This window comes from Zootermopsis nevadensis, unplaced genomic scaffold (assembly GCF_977971745.1).
Source record: "Zootermopsis nevadensis isolate Lab colony 2312 unplaced genomic scaffold, Znev_1.0 Znev_ptg000002l, whole genome shotgun sequence".
Taxonomy (NCBI): domain Eukaryota; kingdom Metazoa; phylum Arthropoda; class Insecta; order Blattodea; family Termopsidae; genus Zootermopsis; species Zootermopsis nevadensis.
The window spans coordinates 19,765,743-19,785,643 of NW_028259134.1; the positions used below are offsets into that span (position 1 = coordinate 19,765,743).

At 44.8% G+C, this 19,901-nt stretch overlaps 5 protein-coding genes across 16 annotated transcripts in view; all 5 read left to right on the top strand.

The window, feature by feature from the left end:
* LOC110835287 (neurobeachin-like protein 1) overlaps positions 1-19,901 on the top strand; it is a 174,461-nt gene that overhangs the window by 113,561 nt on the left and 40,999 nt on the right. The gene's annotated exons all lie outside the window — the stretch shown is intronic.
* Positions 1-19,901, top strand: part of LOC110835295 (larval cuticle protein A2B-like) — a 94,233-nt gene that overhangs the window by 60,472 nt on the left and 13,860 nt on the right. The window lies entirely within an intron of this gene.
* Positions 1,878-9,917, top strand: LOC110835292 (uncharacterized). Of its 2 annotated transcripts, none has more exons than XM_087355985.1 (2): positions 1,878-1,958; positions 9,062-9,917. In XM_087355985.1, the coding sequence occupies exons 1-2, from the start codon at positions 1,956-1,958 to the stop codon at positions 9,806-9,808; spliced, it is 750 nt and encodes a 249-aa protein (XP_087212111.1). In that variant the 5' UTR covers positions 1,878-1,955; the 3' UTR covers positions 9,809-9,917. The 2 variants fall into 2 exon arrangements, with proteins under 2 accessions (XP_087212111.1, XP_021931063.1); XM_022075371.2 differs by lacking the exon at positions 1,878-1,958 and adding an exon at positions 2,833-4,911.
* LOC110835291 (uncharacterized) lies at positions 1,900-16,170 on the top strand. Of its 2 annotated transcripts, none has more exons than XM_022075370.2 (2): positions 1,900-1,958; positions 15,063-16,170. In XM_022075370.2, exons 1-2 carry the CDS (start codon positions 1,956-1,958, stop codon positions 16,089-16,091), a joined length of 1,032 nt encoding a protein of 343 aa, XP_021931062.2. In that variant the 5' UTR covers positions 1,900-1,955; the 3' UTR covers positions 16,092-16,170. The 2 variants fall into 2 exon arrangements, with proteins under 2 accessions (XP_021931062.2, XP_021931061.2); XM_022075369.2 differs by lacking the exon at positions 1,900-1,958 and adding an exon at positions 13,901-13,988.
* LOC147875106 (uncharacterized) lies at positions 17,136-19,585 on the top strand. The gene is made up of 2 exons (XM_087356056.1): positions 17,136-17,426; positions 18,154-19,585. Exons 1-2 carry the CDS (start codon positions 17,421-17,423, stop codon positions 18,682-18,684), a joined length of 537 nt encoding a protein of 178 aa, XP_087212182.1. The 5' UTR covers positions 17,136-17,420; the 3' UTR covers positions 18,685-19,585.

Consider the following 19,901-nt stretch of genomic DNA (forward strand, 5'->3'; position numbering starts at 1 on the left):
ACACTAAAGTGGTCTGCTGTGAGTTGACGCTCCTGCCCCGTTTATTTAGAATTCAGAAGAAACGTCGAATGTGCCTGATGTGACCGACCACTCGGCGTGTCTTAGCTTGATTTCGCGTAAGTTCATTCCGCGGTGTGATGGTGAAGATTCCTGCCTAATTTTGTGACTCCTAGTTCGGAGATTGGCTGTAATTATTTCGCTTTCCTTGGTTTATACCGCTGTCTCTTTCCAAACCGTGGGATATTTTGACGTAAGCCACGGTCACTTGCTTCCACATCCTTCCCTACTCGTCGTTCATTATCGTTTTGCTATTTGACGCAATATTACGTATGAGATTGGAAATAAACTCCGTAGAATAGTCTATTTTCAGGAGCTTGTAGTCGCTTAACTGGCTAGTACATCCTCTGTCTTCTATGCAACTCGAAGGTCACAAGATGCCACTGGACCCTTTCCTGAGCCATATAACAGGAATTTTTCCAATCCCGTATCCAGTTGTTCTAAGATCCAAGTAATGTCGCGTTCTCAAGTACTGACAGGTTTCCAAAGTTCTGTAGTCCTTTAAAGTTTTACAAGTAAAATTTTATATTTTTCATCCCTCTCATGCGTGCTACGTGTCCTGGTTATATCATCGACCTTGATTTGATCATACTAGCAATATTTACGAAGAGTACAAATTATGGACATCCCGACAATGTTATTCTTTCCAATTGTGACCCCGTGCAGACCAACCCTGAAGAAGGAAACAGTATGTTTATCGGGAACGCAGGTATCTATTAATACCTACGAGTCTGTACGGCGTCACAACCGAGAACAACGTCGTTATTCTCACCGCCGTGAGAACCTCAGAGCTCACGTATGAAGCTGCTCATTACTTGTAAGATTTGAGGTTTTCACAGCGGTGAGTATGAAGATTTCTGTCTTCTGGGTTGTTGCGCTGTGTAGTCTGGTCGATGTTAACCAACGTTTCAGAGGTCATACTGCCTCCGTCATCAGGGCGATGAGTATGAATATTTCTGTCTTCTGGGTTGTTGCGCTGTGTAGTCTGGTCGATGTTAACCAACGTTTCAGAGGTCATACTGCCTCCGTCATCAGGGCGATGAGTATGAATATTTCTGTCTTCTGGGTTGTTGCGCTGTGTAGTCTGGTCGATGTTAACCAACGTTTCAGAGGTCATACTGCCTCCGTCATCAGGGCGATGAGTATGAAGATTTCTGTCTTCTGGGTTGTTGCGCTGTGTAGTCTGGTCGATGTTAACCAACGTTTCAGAGGTCATACTGCCTCCATCATCAGGGCGATGAGTATGAAGATTTCTGTATTCTGGGTTGTTGCGCTGTGTAGTCTGGTCGATGTTAACCAAGGTTTCGGAGGTCATACTGAATCCGTCATCAGGGCGATGAGTATGAAGATTTCCGTCTTCTGGGTTGTTGCGCTGTGTAGTCTGGTCGATGTTAACCAACGTTTCAGAGGTCATACTGCCTCCATCATCAGGGCGATGAGTATGAAGATTTCTGTCTTCTGGGTTGTTGCGCTGTGTAGTCTGGTCGATGTTAACCAACGTTTCAGAGGTCATACTGCCTCCGTCATCAGGGCGATGAAGATTTCTGTATTCTGGGTTGTTGCGCTGTGTAGTCTGGTCGATGTTAACCAACGTTTCAGAGGCCATTTTGCCTCCGTCATCAGGTCGATGAATATTACTCATTACTCATTACTTCCTCCTGTTCGACCTACATTCTTTTACGAAGTTGATAAGGAGTCGTTAAATTAGCCAGTAAACGAACAATGTGTCGTTAATTATGTCTGCGGTTAGCGACCGGCCGTCATCTGGTCCATGGTCGCCCGGGTGTGTCAGGGCGGGCGATCACTCGGCGCTCAGTCAGCAGCCGAACACCGCGCGAAGCAGCTGCCTGTCTCGGTGACTGATCTGGTGACGACGTCAGGGAGCCTTTCTGTTGTAAATGGTATGGAAGGTCGCACACTGTTTGGATGATTCATATTCGAGAAATGGGGAAAGCAGTTGTCTTGCTACTTTTTCTTTCTGACACATCATAGCATTCTGTTCATTTACTGATGTATTACGTAGTCTTTAAAGCCCAGTGGTAACTCTATGTACCACCTACTTTAATGATCAGTAACTGAATTTTGCCCACAGTGTATATATATATATATATATGTTTCATACGTTTCTCAGAATAATCAGCGTTGACGAATTCTTCTTTATAATTCGGAACTTGTATTTTTTCTTGAGGTTGGGACTCGGTTCTTTAATATTAAATAGACGTTCTTCGGGTTCAGAGAGTTGATGGTAAATAGTTCCAGAACTGGTAATGTCCCAGTTGACCAACTTCTAGCTGAGCAGCTGGAATAGTCATATAAATTATTATTAATAGAAAGTTCATTTCGTTTTTCTCGTTTGCGCTTAATAATCATCCCTAGATGATGATGATGTGAAATTCGTTAGTGATACAGTGCTGGTAATCCTTTCGATGATAAACATGTGAACATATTGTTTCAACTGTCCACAGACGACAGAAGACAAGACTTTATATCTCGTATACCAAACGCTGTCAGCAAAGAAGTTTTCAGCGACCTCAGTCTGAAGACCCACCGCGCCGGATGTTCAACATCGCGCTGTGATAGTTCAGTCAGGAAAGTGACAGTACGTGGGTTGGCTGACTGAGGTTCGATTCGTTCAGGGATCCCCAGGTTAAAGCGGCTTGAACTAGAAGCTGCCCCAACATTGTTAATCTGAATGCTAAAACCGGAGTGTACGTGCACCTTCAATACACGGCTGCATAACTTGGCGCTTGCTTAGATACAATGATACTTTACCTCTTCCTGTAATTTTCTTACGAAGTACGTAAATTTTGTCGCTCGATATGTAGGTCATATGAACCCGAAAGTTTCATCTTCCGAGCTACTGAACTGATTCCGATTGAATTGCTTGTAGGGGATGTACACCAGCCAGTGTTTGACACCGAAAAAATATCCCTGACTTTTACAGGGCAGTGGTAGGCTTGATTATGTGCCACTTGTTTTGTCTTTCAGACATTTCGGTATTCCGCCCACACAGTGCAGACCTACTTATGTTTCGTTTGGTTCCCACAATAAATAGCGATTGGTTCCCTTAAGATAAACGAACTGATCTTTGTAATGGAGATGCAGTGTGTTCTGAAAGTATTATTTTAGATTATCTTCACTCTTTAGACTGAGAATATGTGTCTCATCCACGTTCGCCTCGGCTTACCACGACTGCACGACTCCTGTAGTTGATACATAATTGTGAAATAACCGGAGGTCGATGAAGTGTGCCCCAGGTGGACCCGAGGGAAAGTGAAGGAAAAAGTATTGTGGCCTCGAAATTTAATCTGCGGGCCTCGATATTCCAGATCGTTGTGAGGAAATCAAGAGTGAACATGGCCTGAGCACAAAGTCCCCGGTTTTACGACCCTACCCTCGGCTGTTGCGCAATGTTCGCCGGCAATATATTCCTGTTTGTGCAGTGGCAACACTTATCAGTAATTCAAAGCACTTGACAACATTTAGTACAGAATTTTGTTAGGTAACAAAGAACCTTATATAGCCTATTAAAAGGTTTCTTTAACTCCGCTGTCAGCAGCTCGGATTGCATTGAGCCAAATAATGAACTGGAAAGGTTGTGTAAAGACGCAGTATTAGTCTAATATAAGATGCTATCTCAGCATTAGCCTGCAGCGACTGATGAAAACTGTGTTGGGACAGCCAGTTTCGTGGTCGAGATTTTAACCCGGAACCTCCCGAATACGAGGAATGAGTGATTGCCATTCGACCGCTAGTTGAGTAAACGTGGGGGAAACTAGTCTACCTACTTGCTCAAGTCTTCGCCAGAATGCAACTGTAGGAAAGCCTTCGAAATGTGACCATTTTCGAATATTTGGTTTTCGGAGTAATAGTAAGTACATTTCGGAAGAAATAAAGATCATATTGAATTCAGAGAATGCGTGCGGTCATTAAACTCTGGATCTTCTGTCTTCCTATCTTCTGTATGATGAAGAGTGCCGTAATTTGTACTTTTCACCGCATATTATTAATGTGATGAAGGCAAGAAGGATGAGGTTTGCGGCTTGTATAGACATTGGACATATGAAAAAGATGGGATAATAATATTAAAGTGGGTGTTATTGGGATAGGATTGGGGGGGGGGGGCGTGGATTGAATTCTTGTGAGTCAGGACAGGGGCCGGTGGTTGGATGCTGTGAACACGGTAGTGAGTGCGCGTGTTACATAAGAGAAGAAGTTCTCGAGCACCTTCAAGGTTGTCACCTCTGAAGAACAAGAATCTGCTCCACAGAGCTAGTTAAGATGCCGATATGAAGGTGAATGCGAGGACGGAGGTACAGTTCCTCGGTGTCCCTGTCAAAGATCACGCAGTAATCGTGGACTCAGGGTCAGAGTTGAAGAACTTTGTGATTGGGCTGCGGTTGTAAGGATTAAGGCGTACAAAGCATCGTCTCCTTTTGAGTGGTGTACAGAGTTAACTACGTTTTGTGGGCCACGATTGTGACAAGGCTGATTTTGACCACGAAGAAACATTTGTGTCCTGACGAGAAACCGAACTGCGTTATCGGCTTTATCTTGGAACTGGCTGCAGAAGTGTGTCAATGTATGTTACGCTTTATGTGCCACTGGAATGGCGAATTGGACCGCATCAATTCGGCTGCCTCGCCCGGGATTTGTAGTGGCGAAACGCCGACTCAGCCCCGGGCCGCCTGAGCGGGTGTCAGTCCACTGTTGTGTCGAAACGCAATTGATCGTCAGAAATGTCTCCATATGTGGATACTCGATCCTGTAGAAAGCGACAACTTCATTTCTATAAAAGCTCTCGTGTTGACAAATGGTCACAGTTCGTTCAGCAACAGCATCATGGCCTTCAAGGTAAGAATCTGGATGCCGGGTCAGATCGCGCTCCGAACAGCGGCGGAGGTTTCCGTCCCAGCAGTTAAGCCACGTGGTAACTTCAGCGAAAATTAGAATGTGGTGGGATGAAGACGTCAGTTTATTCTGATAACCAAGCGAAATTTATAAGTCCACTCTGTAGACGAAATTTCTTATCTGTTCCTGAATGTTAAAGCTTGCGATATATGTGGGTAGGTATACCACTTTGGTTCAAGGAGTCAGCTCTGTATTCTGCTTCTTGGAATTTTAAACAACAGATATATAAACGCATGCACGTGGTTCAGTTTTGCATTAAATTTCACTGCAATATCTCAGTTAAGAGGAAGATATTAAACTCGCCTTATTAAAGTGTTTCGATTCGTAAAGGTGGAGGGAGAAATGTGTCATAAGTAGCGTAGTATAAATGAAGACGTCACTTAGAAAATAATATTAATATATAAATATAAATTATAAAGGTTCAAATACATATATTTATTTTTCCAGTCTATACACAATGTCGAAGGCAATCTGCCGGGTGAGGAGGCTTGCGTGCTCAAATGACCCTTAGGGCTATGCCGGCCTGAGCTTCGGCTCATGGTAGGGTCACCCAAGCCGGACAGGTCTAAGGAGATGCGCTAGACTAAGAGTGATACCCTGGTCCTCCAGGTTGGGGGTTGGGTGTAGGGCTAACAACCTTTCACCTTTAAAAAAAATATGTGTTACGAAAAAATCAACCAAGCCTCGGATCAGGACGGACTCTTTGGCACGACCACGGCAATTGAAAAAGGACATGAGATTTGGTACCTGGAACATTAGGAGCCTCTATAGGGCTGGGGCACTGAAATCAGTGTGTAGGGAATTAGGGAATTATAAGTTAGACTTAGTGGCAGTGCAGGAAGTGCGATGGGAGGGGGAGGGCACGATCCCAGTGGACAATTTTACATTTTACTATGGAAAGGGGAATGACAATCATCAGCTAGGGACGGGTTTTTTTGTTCATAGCAGAATTAGGGCAGCAGTTAAGAGAGTAGAATTTGTTAGTGACAGGTTGTCTTACGTAATTTTGGAAGGACGTTGGTGCGACATCATTGTCCTTAATGTTCATGCCCCAACTGAAGACAAAAGCGATGATATCAAGGATAGCTTTTATGAAGAATTGGAATCAGTATTTGATACATTTGGCAAGTATCACATGAAAATTCTGCTAGGAGATTTCAATGCAAAAATTGGGAGGGAGGATGTCTTCAAACCCACAATAGGCAGCGAGAGTCTCCATGCACTTAGTAATGATAATGGCGTCAGAGCAGTGACCTTCGCTACGTCAAAAGATTTAATTGTAAAAAGTACAAAATTTCCACACCGTGATGTTCATAAATACACTTGGACTTCCCCAGATGGCAGAACACACAATCAAATAGATCATGTTTTAGTAGATAAGAGAAGGCAGACAAATGTAATTGATGTGAGATCATTCAGAGGAGCAGATTGCGACACTGATCATTATCTGGTGGTAGCAAAAGTGAGGGAGCGGCTTTCAGTAAGTAGACGAACTAAACAAAATTTTGACACAGAAAGATTTGATTTGAAAAAATTAAGTGAGGGAGAGGCAAAGGAACAATATCAAGTTGAAATTTCGAATAGGTTTCAAATTTTAGAGACAAATGAGGATAATGAAAGTGTGGACATCAACAGGGAGTGGGAAAATGTCAGAAACTGCATCAAAATTTCAGCAAAAGAGAAACTAGGATACTACAGGAGAAAGCAAAATAAACCGTGGTTTGATGAAGAATGTTCAAAATTAATAGATCGAAGGAAGCAAACAAAATTTCAATGGTTGCAGAACCCAAACAAAACAAATGCGGATAATCTATGTAACGTGAGACGTGAGGCTAGTAGAACCTTTAGGACTAAGAAAAGGGAATACCTGAAGGGCAAAATTGCTGAACTTGAGACAAATAATAAGGAAAAAAAACATCAGAGACCTGTACAGAGGCATTAATAACTTTAAGAAAGGATATCAACCCCAGACTAATTTGGTAAAGGATGATAGTGGCAATTTGCTTGCAGATCCAATAAAAATTGTGAATAGGTGGAAAAATTTCTTTAGCGAGCTCTTAAATGTTCATAATACTGGTGATATTAGACAGATTAAAATGCATACAGCTGAACTGTTGGTGCCAGAACCTAGCTTAGATGAAGTGGAACTAGCCATTGGGAAGTTGAAAAGTTATAAATCTCCAGGAATTGATCAGATTCCGGCCGAATTAATTAAAGCAGGTGGCAAAGGGTTGCATATGAGGATCCATAAGCTTATTCAGTTAATTTGGGATAAGGAAGAGATGCCACATCAATGGAAGGAATCCATAATTATTCCTATTTATAAGAAGGGGGACAAGACTGAGTGTGGTAATTACCGAGGAATATCGCTGCTATCAACCTCATACAAAATTCTATCCAACATTCTTTTGGCAAGATTAACCCCGTATGCGAATGAAACTATTGGGGATCATCAGTGTGGGTTCAGACGAAACAGATCAACGATTGATCAGATCTTTTGCATTCGTCAGATACTAGAGAAAAAATGGGAGTTCGGTGGGACTGTACATCAGTTATTTATAGATTTCAAAAAAGCCTATGACTCTGTGAAGAGAGAAGTGCTATATAATATTCTTATTGAATTTGGTATACCAAAGAAGCTAGTGGGTCTAATAAAAATGTGCTTAAATGAAACCTGCAGCAAAATTCGAGTAGGTAAATATGTATCTGAGACATTCCTCATCAAGAACGGTCTAAAACAAGGAGATGCTTTGTCTCCCTTGCTCTTTAACTTTGCGCTAGAATACGCCATCAGGAAGGTCCAAGGTAGGCAGGAGGGTTTGCAATTGAACGGGACACATCAGCTATTGGCATATGCTGATGATGTTAATTTATTGGGGGACGATATAAATACAATAAAGAGGAACGCAGAAGTTTTACTAGAGGCTGGTAGACAAGTGGGGCTGGAAGTAAATTCAGAAAAAACTAAGTACATGTTAGTATCTCGTCATCAGAAGACAGGCGGGCAAAATTATCTTAGGGTAGCTAATAAATCCTTTGAAAGGGTTACAAAGTTCAAATATTTGGGAACAACAATAACAAATCAAAATGATACTTGTGAGGAAGTTAGGAGGAGACTAAATTCCGGAAATGCTTGCTACTTCTCAGTCCAAAATATTTTGTCTTCCCGTCTGATTTCTAAGAACCTGAAAATTAAAGTATACAAAACAATAATATTGCCTGTTGTTTTGTATGGGTGCGAAACATGGTCTCTCACTCAGAGGGAGGAACACAGATTGCAGGTGTTTGAGAATCGGGTGTTGAGGAGGATATTTGGGCCTAAGAGGGAAGACGATGGGGCGTGGAGAAAACTGCACAATGACGAGCTTAAAAATCTGTACTGCTCCCCCAGTATTGTGAGGGTGATTAAGTCGAGAAGAGTGAGATGGGCGGGACATGTAGCGCGCATGGATGGGACAAGAGGTGTGCACCGGGTACTGGTTGGGAAACCTGAAGGGAAGAGGCCGCTGGGGAGACCTAGACGTAGATGGGAGGATAATCTCAGGCGGGATCTATGGGAGATAGGAGTTGAAGGAAACTGGATTTTGTTGGCCCAGGACAGGGTCCGGTGGAGGGCTTTGGTTAATTCGGTGATGAACCTTCGGGTTCGGTAAGCCATCTAGTTAGTTAGTTATACACAAACTTATTTAAAATAATGTTGTTAAAATATTATAACATTTATAGTATAAAGTTTATTGTATATAGTATAGACTGGAAAAATAAATATATGTATTTGATTCAACACAAACATGACGCACTTAAGATACAAATTATAAAGGTTGTTGATTTAAAAAAACATTGGGTAATGTCAGTTCAGTTTTAAATGTGAATGGGAGAATAAAATTAGTAAGGTAGGACAAGAAATAGAGGGTAAGAGAGAAGAGAATTGTATTGCAGTATACCATGAATGTGGTGAAATAGACGCAGAAGAGTTTTTATTCTTTGGTTTTGTCAACTCCTAAGCTTTGGAACCGCGTGTTCCGCTGATTGGAGTGTGTCTCTGTGAGCTGCTGTGAAACTGCCTCGCGTTTCAACTGTTTCTTCACCTTCACAGCTTTTCACTCTTGCCGTCTCAGTGCTGACTGTTGTCAGAGCCGGTTACTTCGGAGGCGGACCCACCCTACTGCCCTACGCTGCTGCCGCCCCCGCGTACTCTCCGGCCTACGGTTCGTACGTCGCCCCAGCTGCCGCCTCTGTCGCCAAAGCCGTCGATGACCAGTACAGTCCTCCGCATTACAGCTTCTCGTACGGCGTCAACGACCCTCACACTGGCGACAATAAGGAACATCACGAGACTCGAAGCGGAGACGTCGTTCAGGGCAGCTACAGCCTGGTGGATCCTGACGGAACTCGTCGTACGGTGGAGTACACCGCTGACGCCGTTAACGGATTCAACGCCGTCGTGCACAAGACTCCCGCTGTTGCTGTCGCTAAGGTCGCTGCCCCCGCCGCTAAGACTGTAGTGGTCCCCTCTGTGTCGTATGGTGCCAGTCTGGGATACGCGGCGACTCCTGCTTCTGCGTATGGGGCCGGATATATTTCTGGAGGAGCTTTAGCATATGGTGCTGACCATGGATTGACTTTCGGAATTAATCCCATACTGGCCTATGGGGCAGATCATGGTTTGGATTATGGCGTGAGTCCTTTCCTCAACTATGGTGAAGGCCATGGATTTTCTTATGGTGTCCCGTATTCTGCAAGATATGGGGTGAACCCCGCGCTAGCTTATGGGACAGGTCTCCCCTACGGTACGGGTCACCTTGGGGCCTCGAATATTTTTACCAAAGACTACTTCCGATAGAAGAAGCAGCTAGTCTGTTGCATGTTACTTTTGTAAAGACTGTACTTCGCTCATATGTATATTCATGTATCCATTACTTACAATCCCAATAATCATGCTAATTGTTGTATTACGGTTTCTTTTCTAAACTACGAGTCAGGATAAGCTCCTACCCGATGTATGTCCCATCACTGTTTCCTGCCAGAACGATTACGTCATTCTTGGTGGACACCATTCTCTTTTTCTACACTTATGAAATGTGTCTATATTATAACCATGTGCCACTCTTGTCCTTCTGCGTTCCACCGTACCGCATCCAAATTACCGGGTTCGTCCGAGGCTCGTCTCGGTGACACGGACTCTCAATTTCGCTGTAAAAATGTAAGATCCCAGATTTAACATAGCCCGCTACTGTTATCCCACATCCTAAATGCTGTTATAATTTTTTTTCAAAGTTACGTCATACACACAATTTTGTGCACAGTATAAATAACAAACAAATGAGAGGCACGTTTATCAGGGCGATTTGGTTTTGGATTCGTAGCTCGCAGCCAGTTGTGACTGCAGTTCTGGTGATGTGCCCGAGGCATGGCCACCATGTTAGCGATGGTGATGGCGGGGTAGAGTGACCTCCAGTGTTATGGTACTCATCCATTTATCATGAAACTCTTTAACTACTATTGGTACAGTTGCATTAAGGAATCAGGCACACGGTTGTGATTGACGCAATCCTCGGAGCTGCGGTTTAGCCGTGGCCGATCGTCCTTCAACGAGTCGAGCAGAGCCTTGAAAGCGCAGTGCTTCAGTTTCTGTTTGCCGAGTTAATCAGTAGGCGCATGACAGCTTTGCTCACTGTTTGTGTGCAGTCCAGGACTTCAACGCATCTACGATTAAACACAGTTAATAGAACGAAGACCTGAGGCTAGTAATCTGAATGTGCAGTACAAGAAACATGAGTTGTAGAAAGTGGCAGAGAATATTTGTGACAGGAATGAATCCGAATTTGGTATAAGGACCCAGGACTGAAGATGGAGGCAGTATGTTCCTTCGAAACGCTGATATCTATCTTCACGTCTGGAAGCGTTACAACCCATGACAAACATCGATACTTTAATATCTCCTCTGTGAGAACGTGTCCTCAAAGCTATTAACTCATGCTTTTCGTTTAACCATTCCGATTTAGACTCAACATGATGACTCCTATGGTATGGAGGCCACCTATTGAATGACTTGTATTTACAAATTATTTGTTTCGATATGGATCGTGCATTAATCAGAAAATCAGATTCTGTCTGAAGCTTGTACCCATTTCTACCCTAACACGTTCACTCTCCTACTACCCTTATCAGGAGTGACGAACAAAGCCTGTTCGCCTTGTAAGAAAATTATATTCTTTATTCTCACGGAATAAAGTTTCTCACTTCTCGTCATGATTCTTCTCTTGGCACCTACTTGTCTCCCAGCATTCTATGAACCCATGAACACGCGCGTCTGCGCTGAACGCCATGTTTATATACTGCCTATATGCATTCGTAGAGCTCCCGGCTGTTGACAGATGGCAATACCGTATAGACAACAAAGATTGTTTTTTCTAAATGACGTGTGCCTAGATCTCTTTTACACGAAATTTTTTAAATGTTTTGTTGGCTATCAAATAAAATGATCACTCCGTATTATCTTTCCTGACTCTTTGGAACAAATACTGTAACTTGCAACTGGTATTTGTATCATACAGATGGTTTATTTAACGACGCTCTCAGTAGATCGTATGAAAAGTTTAATGATGGCGTGATGAGTAAATAGTAAACTGGAATGGAGGAGGCTGTGGTCTGATTTATGCCACTGTTGTTTTGTTTCTCTGCGGAGGGACACCATAGCTACATAAAGAGTCACGATACTTGGTCTCCGGGTCGATATTTGAACCCAGGACTTCCCGAATACGAAAAAGGAATGGTATCCCCTCGGCCTTGATTTGTTTCACCGTCTCTACCGCTTGGTTTATGGACATGACGCAGAATCCCGTTACATCGGGCGTATTAAGGAGTGCACGGTTTGAGTCCCGATGAATGTCAAGACAGTCCTCTCATCTCATTCGACAGTGAATGACCACAGTAGTTTATGCACCTTATAACCGAAAATGGATCCGATTAATGGTGTGGAATAGCCTGTCTTGTCTCACGTGCTTGCTGCCTCCATAATCAAGGAGCCGATGGACGTAGCAAGGATCTCTGAAACGTCGGTAAACTTCTACCAGACTACACGGCGCAACGACCCAGAAGACAGTCATCTTCAGATTCACCGCCGTTAAAACTTCAGATCCTGCAAGAACTTTTCTGGTTTATACTGATCACCATTGTTGGTGTTGTTTAGTCACATGGTGATAATGGAGGAGACATGAAATGCAAACAAATTTAACGCAAATCTTTTGGAAATCAACTAAATTGAAAACCGAGGAGATGGAAATATAATATTAAAATAGTTGTTCAGATCGGTGTTGAACTTTGTAGTAAAAACCTGCTGTAGAGATATATAAATGGCGATTAGCTGTGTTATATTTATTTGTGTGTGGAAATACCATTCTATGCTGTGAGATTTGTTAAAATTGTAATGGTAATCTTATAGACACAGCTAATGGAACTCCTTTTTGTAGACGTTACCCTGTACTATTTACGAGTAATCTCAGCATTAAAGTTGATGCACGTCCTCGCCCCGATAGACACCGAGCAATGAGCTGGCCAACAGCAGCGTTTCGCCAAGTTTCGCAACGCGTTTATTGAGCATTGTGTAACGTCTTACACTTCGCTGCAGACATGTGAAACGCCACTCAGATCAGCGTTTCCAGTCCTGAAGTGGAACAGTAGCATTGACCACTAACGACAGTGAAGCGATTACTAAAGGTCGTTACATTTTGTGTCGTGGCCGATATTACAGGTGATTTATAAGGCCGACTTGTTCACCCTGGGGCTGGGGGTATCGACGAGCGAAAGTCCACTCAACATGCTTACATGCTTGTTTTTAACCTTTTCGCTGAGGTTGCCATGCGTGTTCTGCAGGTGACTGGCATCGTGGCAGTTTGCCTGTGTGGGCAAACGGAGTCTGTAAAATGTCGTAGGCATTTGTAATGTCGAGCGAATTGAAGCCTATGCCCAAGAACAACGGGAAAATACACCCATGTGGTATGAAATTCGATTCTTTTACGCTTTGTGCCTGTCTGTCGTTTGGGTAACTACTTGCAGAAGTTCAGTGTCATTCGAGTCTGCGAACGTACCGAAGCGTAGGTGAGATTTCAGATTCTCACGGCTGTGAGTATTAAGATGACTTGTATTCTGGGTACTGCGCCGTTTAGTCTGATCCAGACTGTGTGGCTGCGTTTGATACAGCTTATGCAGTTGACCAGTGCCCAATTGTTATGTGTATGACAACACACCATCCTCAAGATATTTAGAATTAACTCATAATTCTTGTGCTTTCTGTAGAGCAAGAATTGCATTTTGCACCTGTGTAAAATAAGTGACAATTTTTTTGGGGGGGAGCTTATCTTGATTTTCATTGTTTTGTTTAGTGGATGGGAAGGTAGCAATTTTCTAAATGAATAATAACTTGCATTTTAAGAGTTAAGTCTTCTGCTTATTCCACCATGAAACTCATTTCTATTTGTTATTGTCGTTTCGTGATACTTAGTTTTTCACATGGTTCTGAAAGTTTTGAAACGTTTCTTAGACCTAAGTAGGATTTGTGTTTCAAACAGCGTCTTCTGGGATGCAACGCCGTGTAGTCTGTTAGGAGTTTACCAGCGTTTCAGAGGCATCGAGGACCTGTGGAGCGTTGGTAAACTTATACCAGACTACACGGAGCTACAATTCAGAAGAGAGCCATCTTCTTTCTGAGACCTAAGTTTTCAGTTAATGGTGTGTTAAGAGCTCCGCCTTGCTGTGAAATGTAAGACCCTTGGTTTAAAAGTGGAAGACTGCGGTGGCGGTAGCAGAACCCGTTTCTGTTTCCCAATGGTTAGTTGAGTTTCGAGATCAACTGACCCACTTCTGGCTTCCTGACTCCGGAGGCACGCCTCTTCTCTCTCCTCGAGCTGGTCAGACAAATTCCTCAGACGTGCGACACCCGAAACGTACCTCCTATATAAGTCGACTGTCCCCTGCACCCTCAGTCAGTTTTTCACACACACATACACAGCATGGCGTACTCGGTAAGTCTAGACAGAATATTTGTCGAATAATGACAGAAATAGTGAAATGAGTGACCGCTCCGGGTTTCCGACATTGGACGGACTTATAACATTAAGGTATACCTTAGAGAAATGGTTCGTGAGGGTTTATTATGGATTGAATTTCCTCAGACTATGCAGCCAGTGACGTGCATTTTGTTTTTATGGCGATGATCATTCGGGTTTCATAACAAGTCAATAACCATTTGAATGATCTTCAGCCATTGATATGAGATTGAGTTTGTTAATCTCTTTTTATAAATGCGTTTGTGTGAACTTAAGATCCATATCGTTTACAAGAATCATTGGTTTACCTCAAAGATTTATCCAAGTAAATACCAAAGTTACTAAACTTCTTCTATCCACAGGAGAATTGTTATATAGACTTTCTTGTAATTCAGAAACATGATTCATAGTTCCATGAAGTTATACTAACTTTGTTTAAAATAATCACAGGATTGCTGTTATATTAGCCAATCGTCCATTTTGAGGGAGGACATACATTGCAGATCTTCGGTGACGACGTTCCCAGAAAAATAGCTTTACCTAAGCAAGCAATTTAGGACACCTCGTAGGCTATCAGTAACTTCTTCGTATGTGAAACATTGTGTTTGTTTGGAGTAGGAACTGAATTTTAAATATTTTTGATTACGGTAAACGTTTCGCATTTTGTTGCGATATTCAGGATGCTGACAACGTTCGTGTGTTCACGCAACTTTGATATTGAGTACCTGTCCAGAGATACTTGTTCATTGTGTGCAGACTGTTGTTACCGTCAGAGGACCCACTACTCGGTTTATGAAATTGACAGAGAAAGACTTGGTATTTTGGTATTAAAGTGCATATTGGATTTATAGTCGACGTGTCCAAACAATGAGACTTTATGAACCGACGCGTCACGGCCAATTTACGTGCTTATTCCCCATTTTCCTCTCTTTTTTCTGTCCTGCGACTCCTCATCATTACGACGTTCCACCACGACCCTGTCGCAGGAACACGCTCAGACTTTCTCCCGCTCCGGGTTTTGACGATGTCTAACCGCTTCTTGGCTTTCAGCTGTTGGTTTTTGCCGCCGTCGTGGCCGTTGCCAGGGCCGGTATCTACGGCGCTCCTGCCGTCGTGTCCCCAGGAGTCCCTCTCACGAGGGCAATTGCCGCCCCCGTTGCTTACGCCACTCCCGCTGTAGCCGCTGCCCCCGTAGCCTACGCTGCCCCCGCCGCCTACGCTGCCCCCGCCGTTGCTAAGGTAGCCGCCGTCGACACCGACTACGACCCCAACCCTCAGTACAGCTTCGCTTACGACATCCAGGACGCTTTGACCGGAGACTCCAAAGGACAACAGGAAACACGAAATGGAGACGTCGTCCAGGGCAGCTACAGCCTGGTGGAGCCTGACGGCACCCGTCGTACCGTCGAGTACACCGCTGACCCCGTCAACGGATTCAACGCCGTCGTACACCGTGAGCCCGCTGTGGTCGCTAAGGCTGTTGCCCCCGCTGTAGTTGCCGCCCCCGCCGTCGCTAAGATCGCTGCTCCTGTCGCTTATGCAGCTCCCGTTGCCCGTGTTGCTGCTCCTCTGGCAGTTGCCGCTCCCATTGCTCGCTACGCAGCTGCCGCTCCGGCTTTGAGCTACAGCGCCCCCATCGCAAGAGCTTCAATTGCCGGCCCAGCTTTGAGCTACGGCGCCCCCATCGCCAGTGCTGCATATGCCACCCCATCTTTGAGCTACGGCGCCCCCATCGCCAGAGCTGCAATTGCTGGCCCAGCTTTCAGCTACGGCGCCCCCATCGCCAGTGCTGCATATGCCACCCCATCTTTGAGCTACGGCGCCCCCATCGCCAGAGCTGCATATGCCACCCCATCTTTGAGCTACGGCGCCCCCATCGCCAGAGCTGCATATGCCACCCCATCTTTGAGCTACGGCGCCCCCATCGCCAGAGCTGCATATGCCGCCCCATCTTTGAGCTACGGGGCCCCCATCGCCAAGGCTGCATATGCTGCCCCCGCTTTGAGCTACGGCGCTGGCTACATCGGCAACGCTGTGCACACCGCCTACACCGGACCTTACACCAGCTATTCCTACTAGGATGTCCCATCGTGCCCCATGCTTTGTATAATTTATTGTTCTATTATTTTGTAATCACAATACACGCTCATTACTTAAACATTACTGGTGTTGTCACTGCCTCTCGGTCTTCCTGTATCATGAAGCAAGTGGCCAGTCAGTTGACGGGTTGTTCAACCGCACTGAAGGAGGCACTCATCCATCGTGCGGTGAAACTGTCCGTGCTGTCTGCTGGGTTGTGACGTCGTGAGGGTTTGTGCTCGGGTACCAACGTTTCTGAAGAGCATAACTGCCTCACTCTTCAGGGTTAAAGATGGAGGCAGTATGCTCCACCGAAACGTTGGTTCTCACGACGTCGCAGTCCAGAAATCTACCATGGAGATTTTCCATGTATGTAATTGAAGAATATTTTATAACCCTGTCGCCACGTTAAACCTGCATTTTTCTGACCATTTCCTCGCATAAAGAAAAATAAACGTGATCCCACAACATCCAAATTCGCCGCGTCCCAGTTCCTGAAGATCTGCGTTAACGGGGGTGACTTTCGGGAATGCACTACTTGTAAATGTAGCCAGACTGACATCTGATTGTCTGCACAAGGCCAAGCGAACGCCTTTCACTGAATTTGCATCATTACGTTTCATTTTCTGGACCTGTATTGCTATTTCCACGCCTTGATTCGGTGACCTTTGCACCGCCAGAACATGATGCGCCTTAATTCAGATTTAACTGATCACTTGCTGTCCGCATGGCCGATAACGGGGAGTGATCTTCCTCAGTCCCTCAAGGATAACAGTAAAGTGCATCCTGGCTTTAAACGGGTTGTTGAGAAAGGACACGTGTAGGCGTGTGGCCTCCACTTCCGCAGAAACTTGACGCTTTCAGTGTCCTTCTGAGGTTTATAAGTGAAATTACTTTCGTTTGTCTTCTTTATCTGTGGGCTTTCAGACTTTTAGAGATTTTCATTGGTTACTTAGCAACTGCGGTGTATGGCAGCGCGGCGAGTCAAGGTACAGTAGAGGGCACAAAGTTAAACGCACGGCCGGTATGCAGCCATGTTTTGAAACATGTCTGTTCTGATATCACCGTCACCCTGAGGTGATTAATTTGCTCTTAAGTAGAAAAATAGAAACACGTAACTTACCCTCTGAAACTCTGTAAACTAGGCCGCTGTATCTCCCTTGTGGCTGATCCTGACAACCACGGGCCATCTGGCTGCGTGATCCGCCACGGGAGATGCGTAACGGAGAAGCAGAGTTTTCTCAATTCGAGAGGAATGCCGCTATATAAACAGTTGACTGCCACACAGCCTCAGACTCGAGACAACGGAAGCGTAGTATCCAGGCCACAATGCAGGTAGGCGTTTGGTTGTGCTCTTATCTAGCGCTCATTCCATAGAAAGTGTTTGCTCAGATTAACGTCCATTCGGTGGTATATTATTTATTTTTGATGACGGCTATATCCGTCAGTGTCAGTCGTTGGGTTAAAAATAAGTATTTTTTCGAGGAATCGTCTGCAGTTCGTTGCCAGGTGCAAGCTGTTGCCGTGCGTCGTTTTGCTTTATTTGTGTTTCTGTATGTTATTTATGTTGGTCGTCGCCAGATGTCCTGAAGAACTCGTTGTAGATAATGTATTCAGGTACCCAGGCAATTTTTTTGCGTTTAAGGGCAATTTGAAGAGAGACCGGAAACTGTTTCGAACACGCGATTTTATAATGGAACTAATATCATTGTGGGGAAGCCACTTGTTTTATTTTTACAGATGTTAGGTCAGATAACTTCAGATTACATAGCTGTATATAGGCGTCTTCTTTCTGCTTAGGTATAAAGTATTTTTGTTTCGATAAAGATTTAAAAGTTGGTCAGAATTATGTGTGTACGAGTGCATGGTCTGTTATTTAATATTGTGATGTTTATAAGGATCCCTTGTAGTAGAAGGTAGAAACTGTTCAATTTAGGCAAATTGTAATGTGTCACTTTTGATCAGTAAGAACCAACATTAAATTCAGCCGACAAATTGTGCGATAGACACTCGACAGTTGAACGGTCTCGACGTCCTCCCTACAGCTCTTCGGTCGTTTCAGCTGCTGGTTCTGACCTCCCTGCTCGTAGCAGGCGCCCAAGCTGAACTCCTGTTCGCGTCGCCCGGCACGCTGAAGGGCGATGGACCGTCGTCAACCGACACCGATTACGACTCAAACCCACAGTACTCGTTCACGTACCGCGTGACCGACCTCGCGACGGGCGACTCCAAGACGCAGGAGGAGACGCGTAAGGGCGACGCCGTGGAGGGCAGCTACAGTGTCGTAGAGCCCGACGGGTCGGTACGCACAGTCCGCTACTCGGCCGACCCTCGCAACGGTTTTAACGCCATTGTGGAGCGAGACCGGGTGGTCAACAGCTCGCTGCGCTCCGCCTTCAATGTACAGCAGTCTTCGGAACGGCCGGCGTACACCACTTCGCCGAAACCAACTACCACTGCCAGGCCGGTTCTGCCGTCCTACTTCAACCGGGATCCCCCGAAAAAGGCAGCTTCGAAGCCACGGCTACCGAAACTCAGCGGCAGCCTGATACACACTTCGTTCAGTGCCCCGCATGCGTCGTACAGCTACTGACATTCCGCACAAAGCTGCGGTTGTTGGAGTTGTCTTGCTCGCTTTCTTTACCTCTGCACTGTTCACATGTTGACTCAGTGTCTGATCTGTGTTCATTAAGCTTATGATTACTAAATGACGTTCTTACTTTATGCTTCTTGGGACAAAGTGTGTGATTTATACTAGAGCGTCAGGTGGTAGGAATTCTTTGCTTTAAGTACTATCTCCTCATTCGCTTGGCAGACTTAGGAGAACATCCAATACGCCGGTGGCTAATGTGCCCAGGAGCTTTGCAAGCCCACAGAGTATTCAGAGTTCCTGGTTTATAGGTCTGTTACATTTGTATCCAGTGCATACGCACGGTGGCATTAAAGTGGCTATCTGAAGACTGAACTGTTCAGAACAATATCATCAGGCATCTGACCGCGCTTGGCCAGGTTCATTTCCAGGGAATTTCCTGAGCGATTTGTTGTTGACAAAGTGGCACTGCTGCTAGTGTACTTCCAATATCCGTCCTACCAATGCAGCGCTTCGCACTCATCTGACACCGCCCTGTGATGTGCAGTAGGTCCTCAGTGATCGACTCGGATTGCGACCGAAATCCGCGATACAGCTACGGATAATCAGTGCAAGACCCCGTCACCAGGGACATCAAGGACAGCACGTGGTCCGCAACGGAGACGTCGCCCAAGGCAGCTACAGCCGGGTGGAGGCCAATGTCATCCGACCCATCAACTACACCACCGTCCTGTAATCGTCAGGGCTGCAGCTTCCCACGTCTATGCGCCATGTATTTTTTCACTGTACGCGGCTCACGCCAACTTTACCTCGCCATACGCATCGTACGTCGTGTCAGCTCCAGGATTGGCGGAATCAGCGAAGGAAGAAACTGTGTGCTTACCAGATTCCTCACTCTTTGTATTCATATTTAAATTTATAAATAAAATTGGTATATAGGTATATGTGTTCGTTCTCCGACGATGCTTGTGACGTAAGATCAGCGAAATATTTGGAAGCAAGTCAGTGTGTTTAAAGTCGACCACTGTCAAAACATGAAAACAATCAAACAGAAATTTAGGAATTCCATCTTTATGTCGCTCTGTGTAGTCATAGTAGTATTTACTCAGCACAAGACGTAATTTTCATACCGTACTGACTTGGCTCCCACTCCGAGAAAAGGATGGGGCCTGTTCATATACGTTCTTGGCAGATGATCCAGAAGTGGTTTGCCATTGACT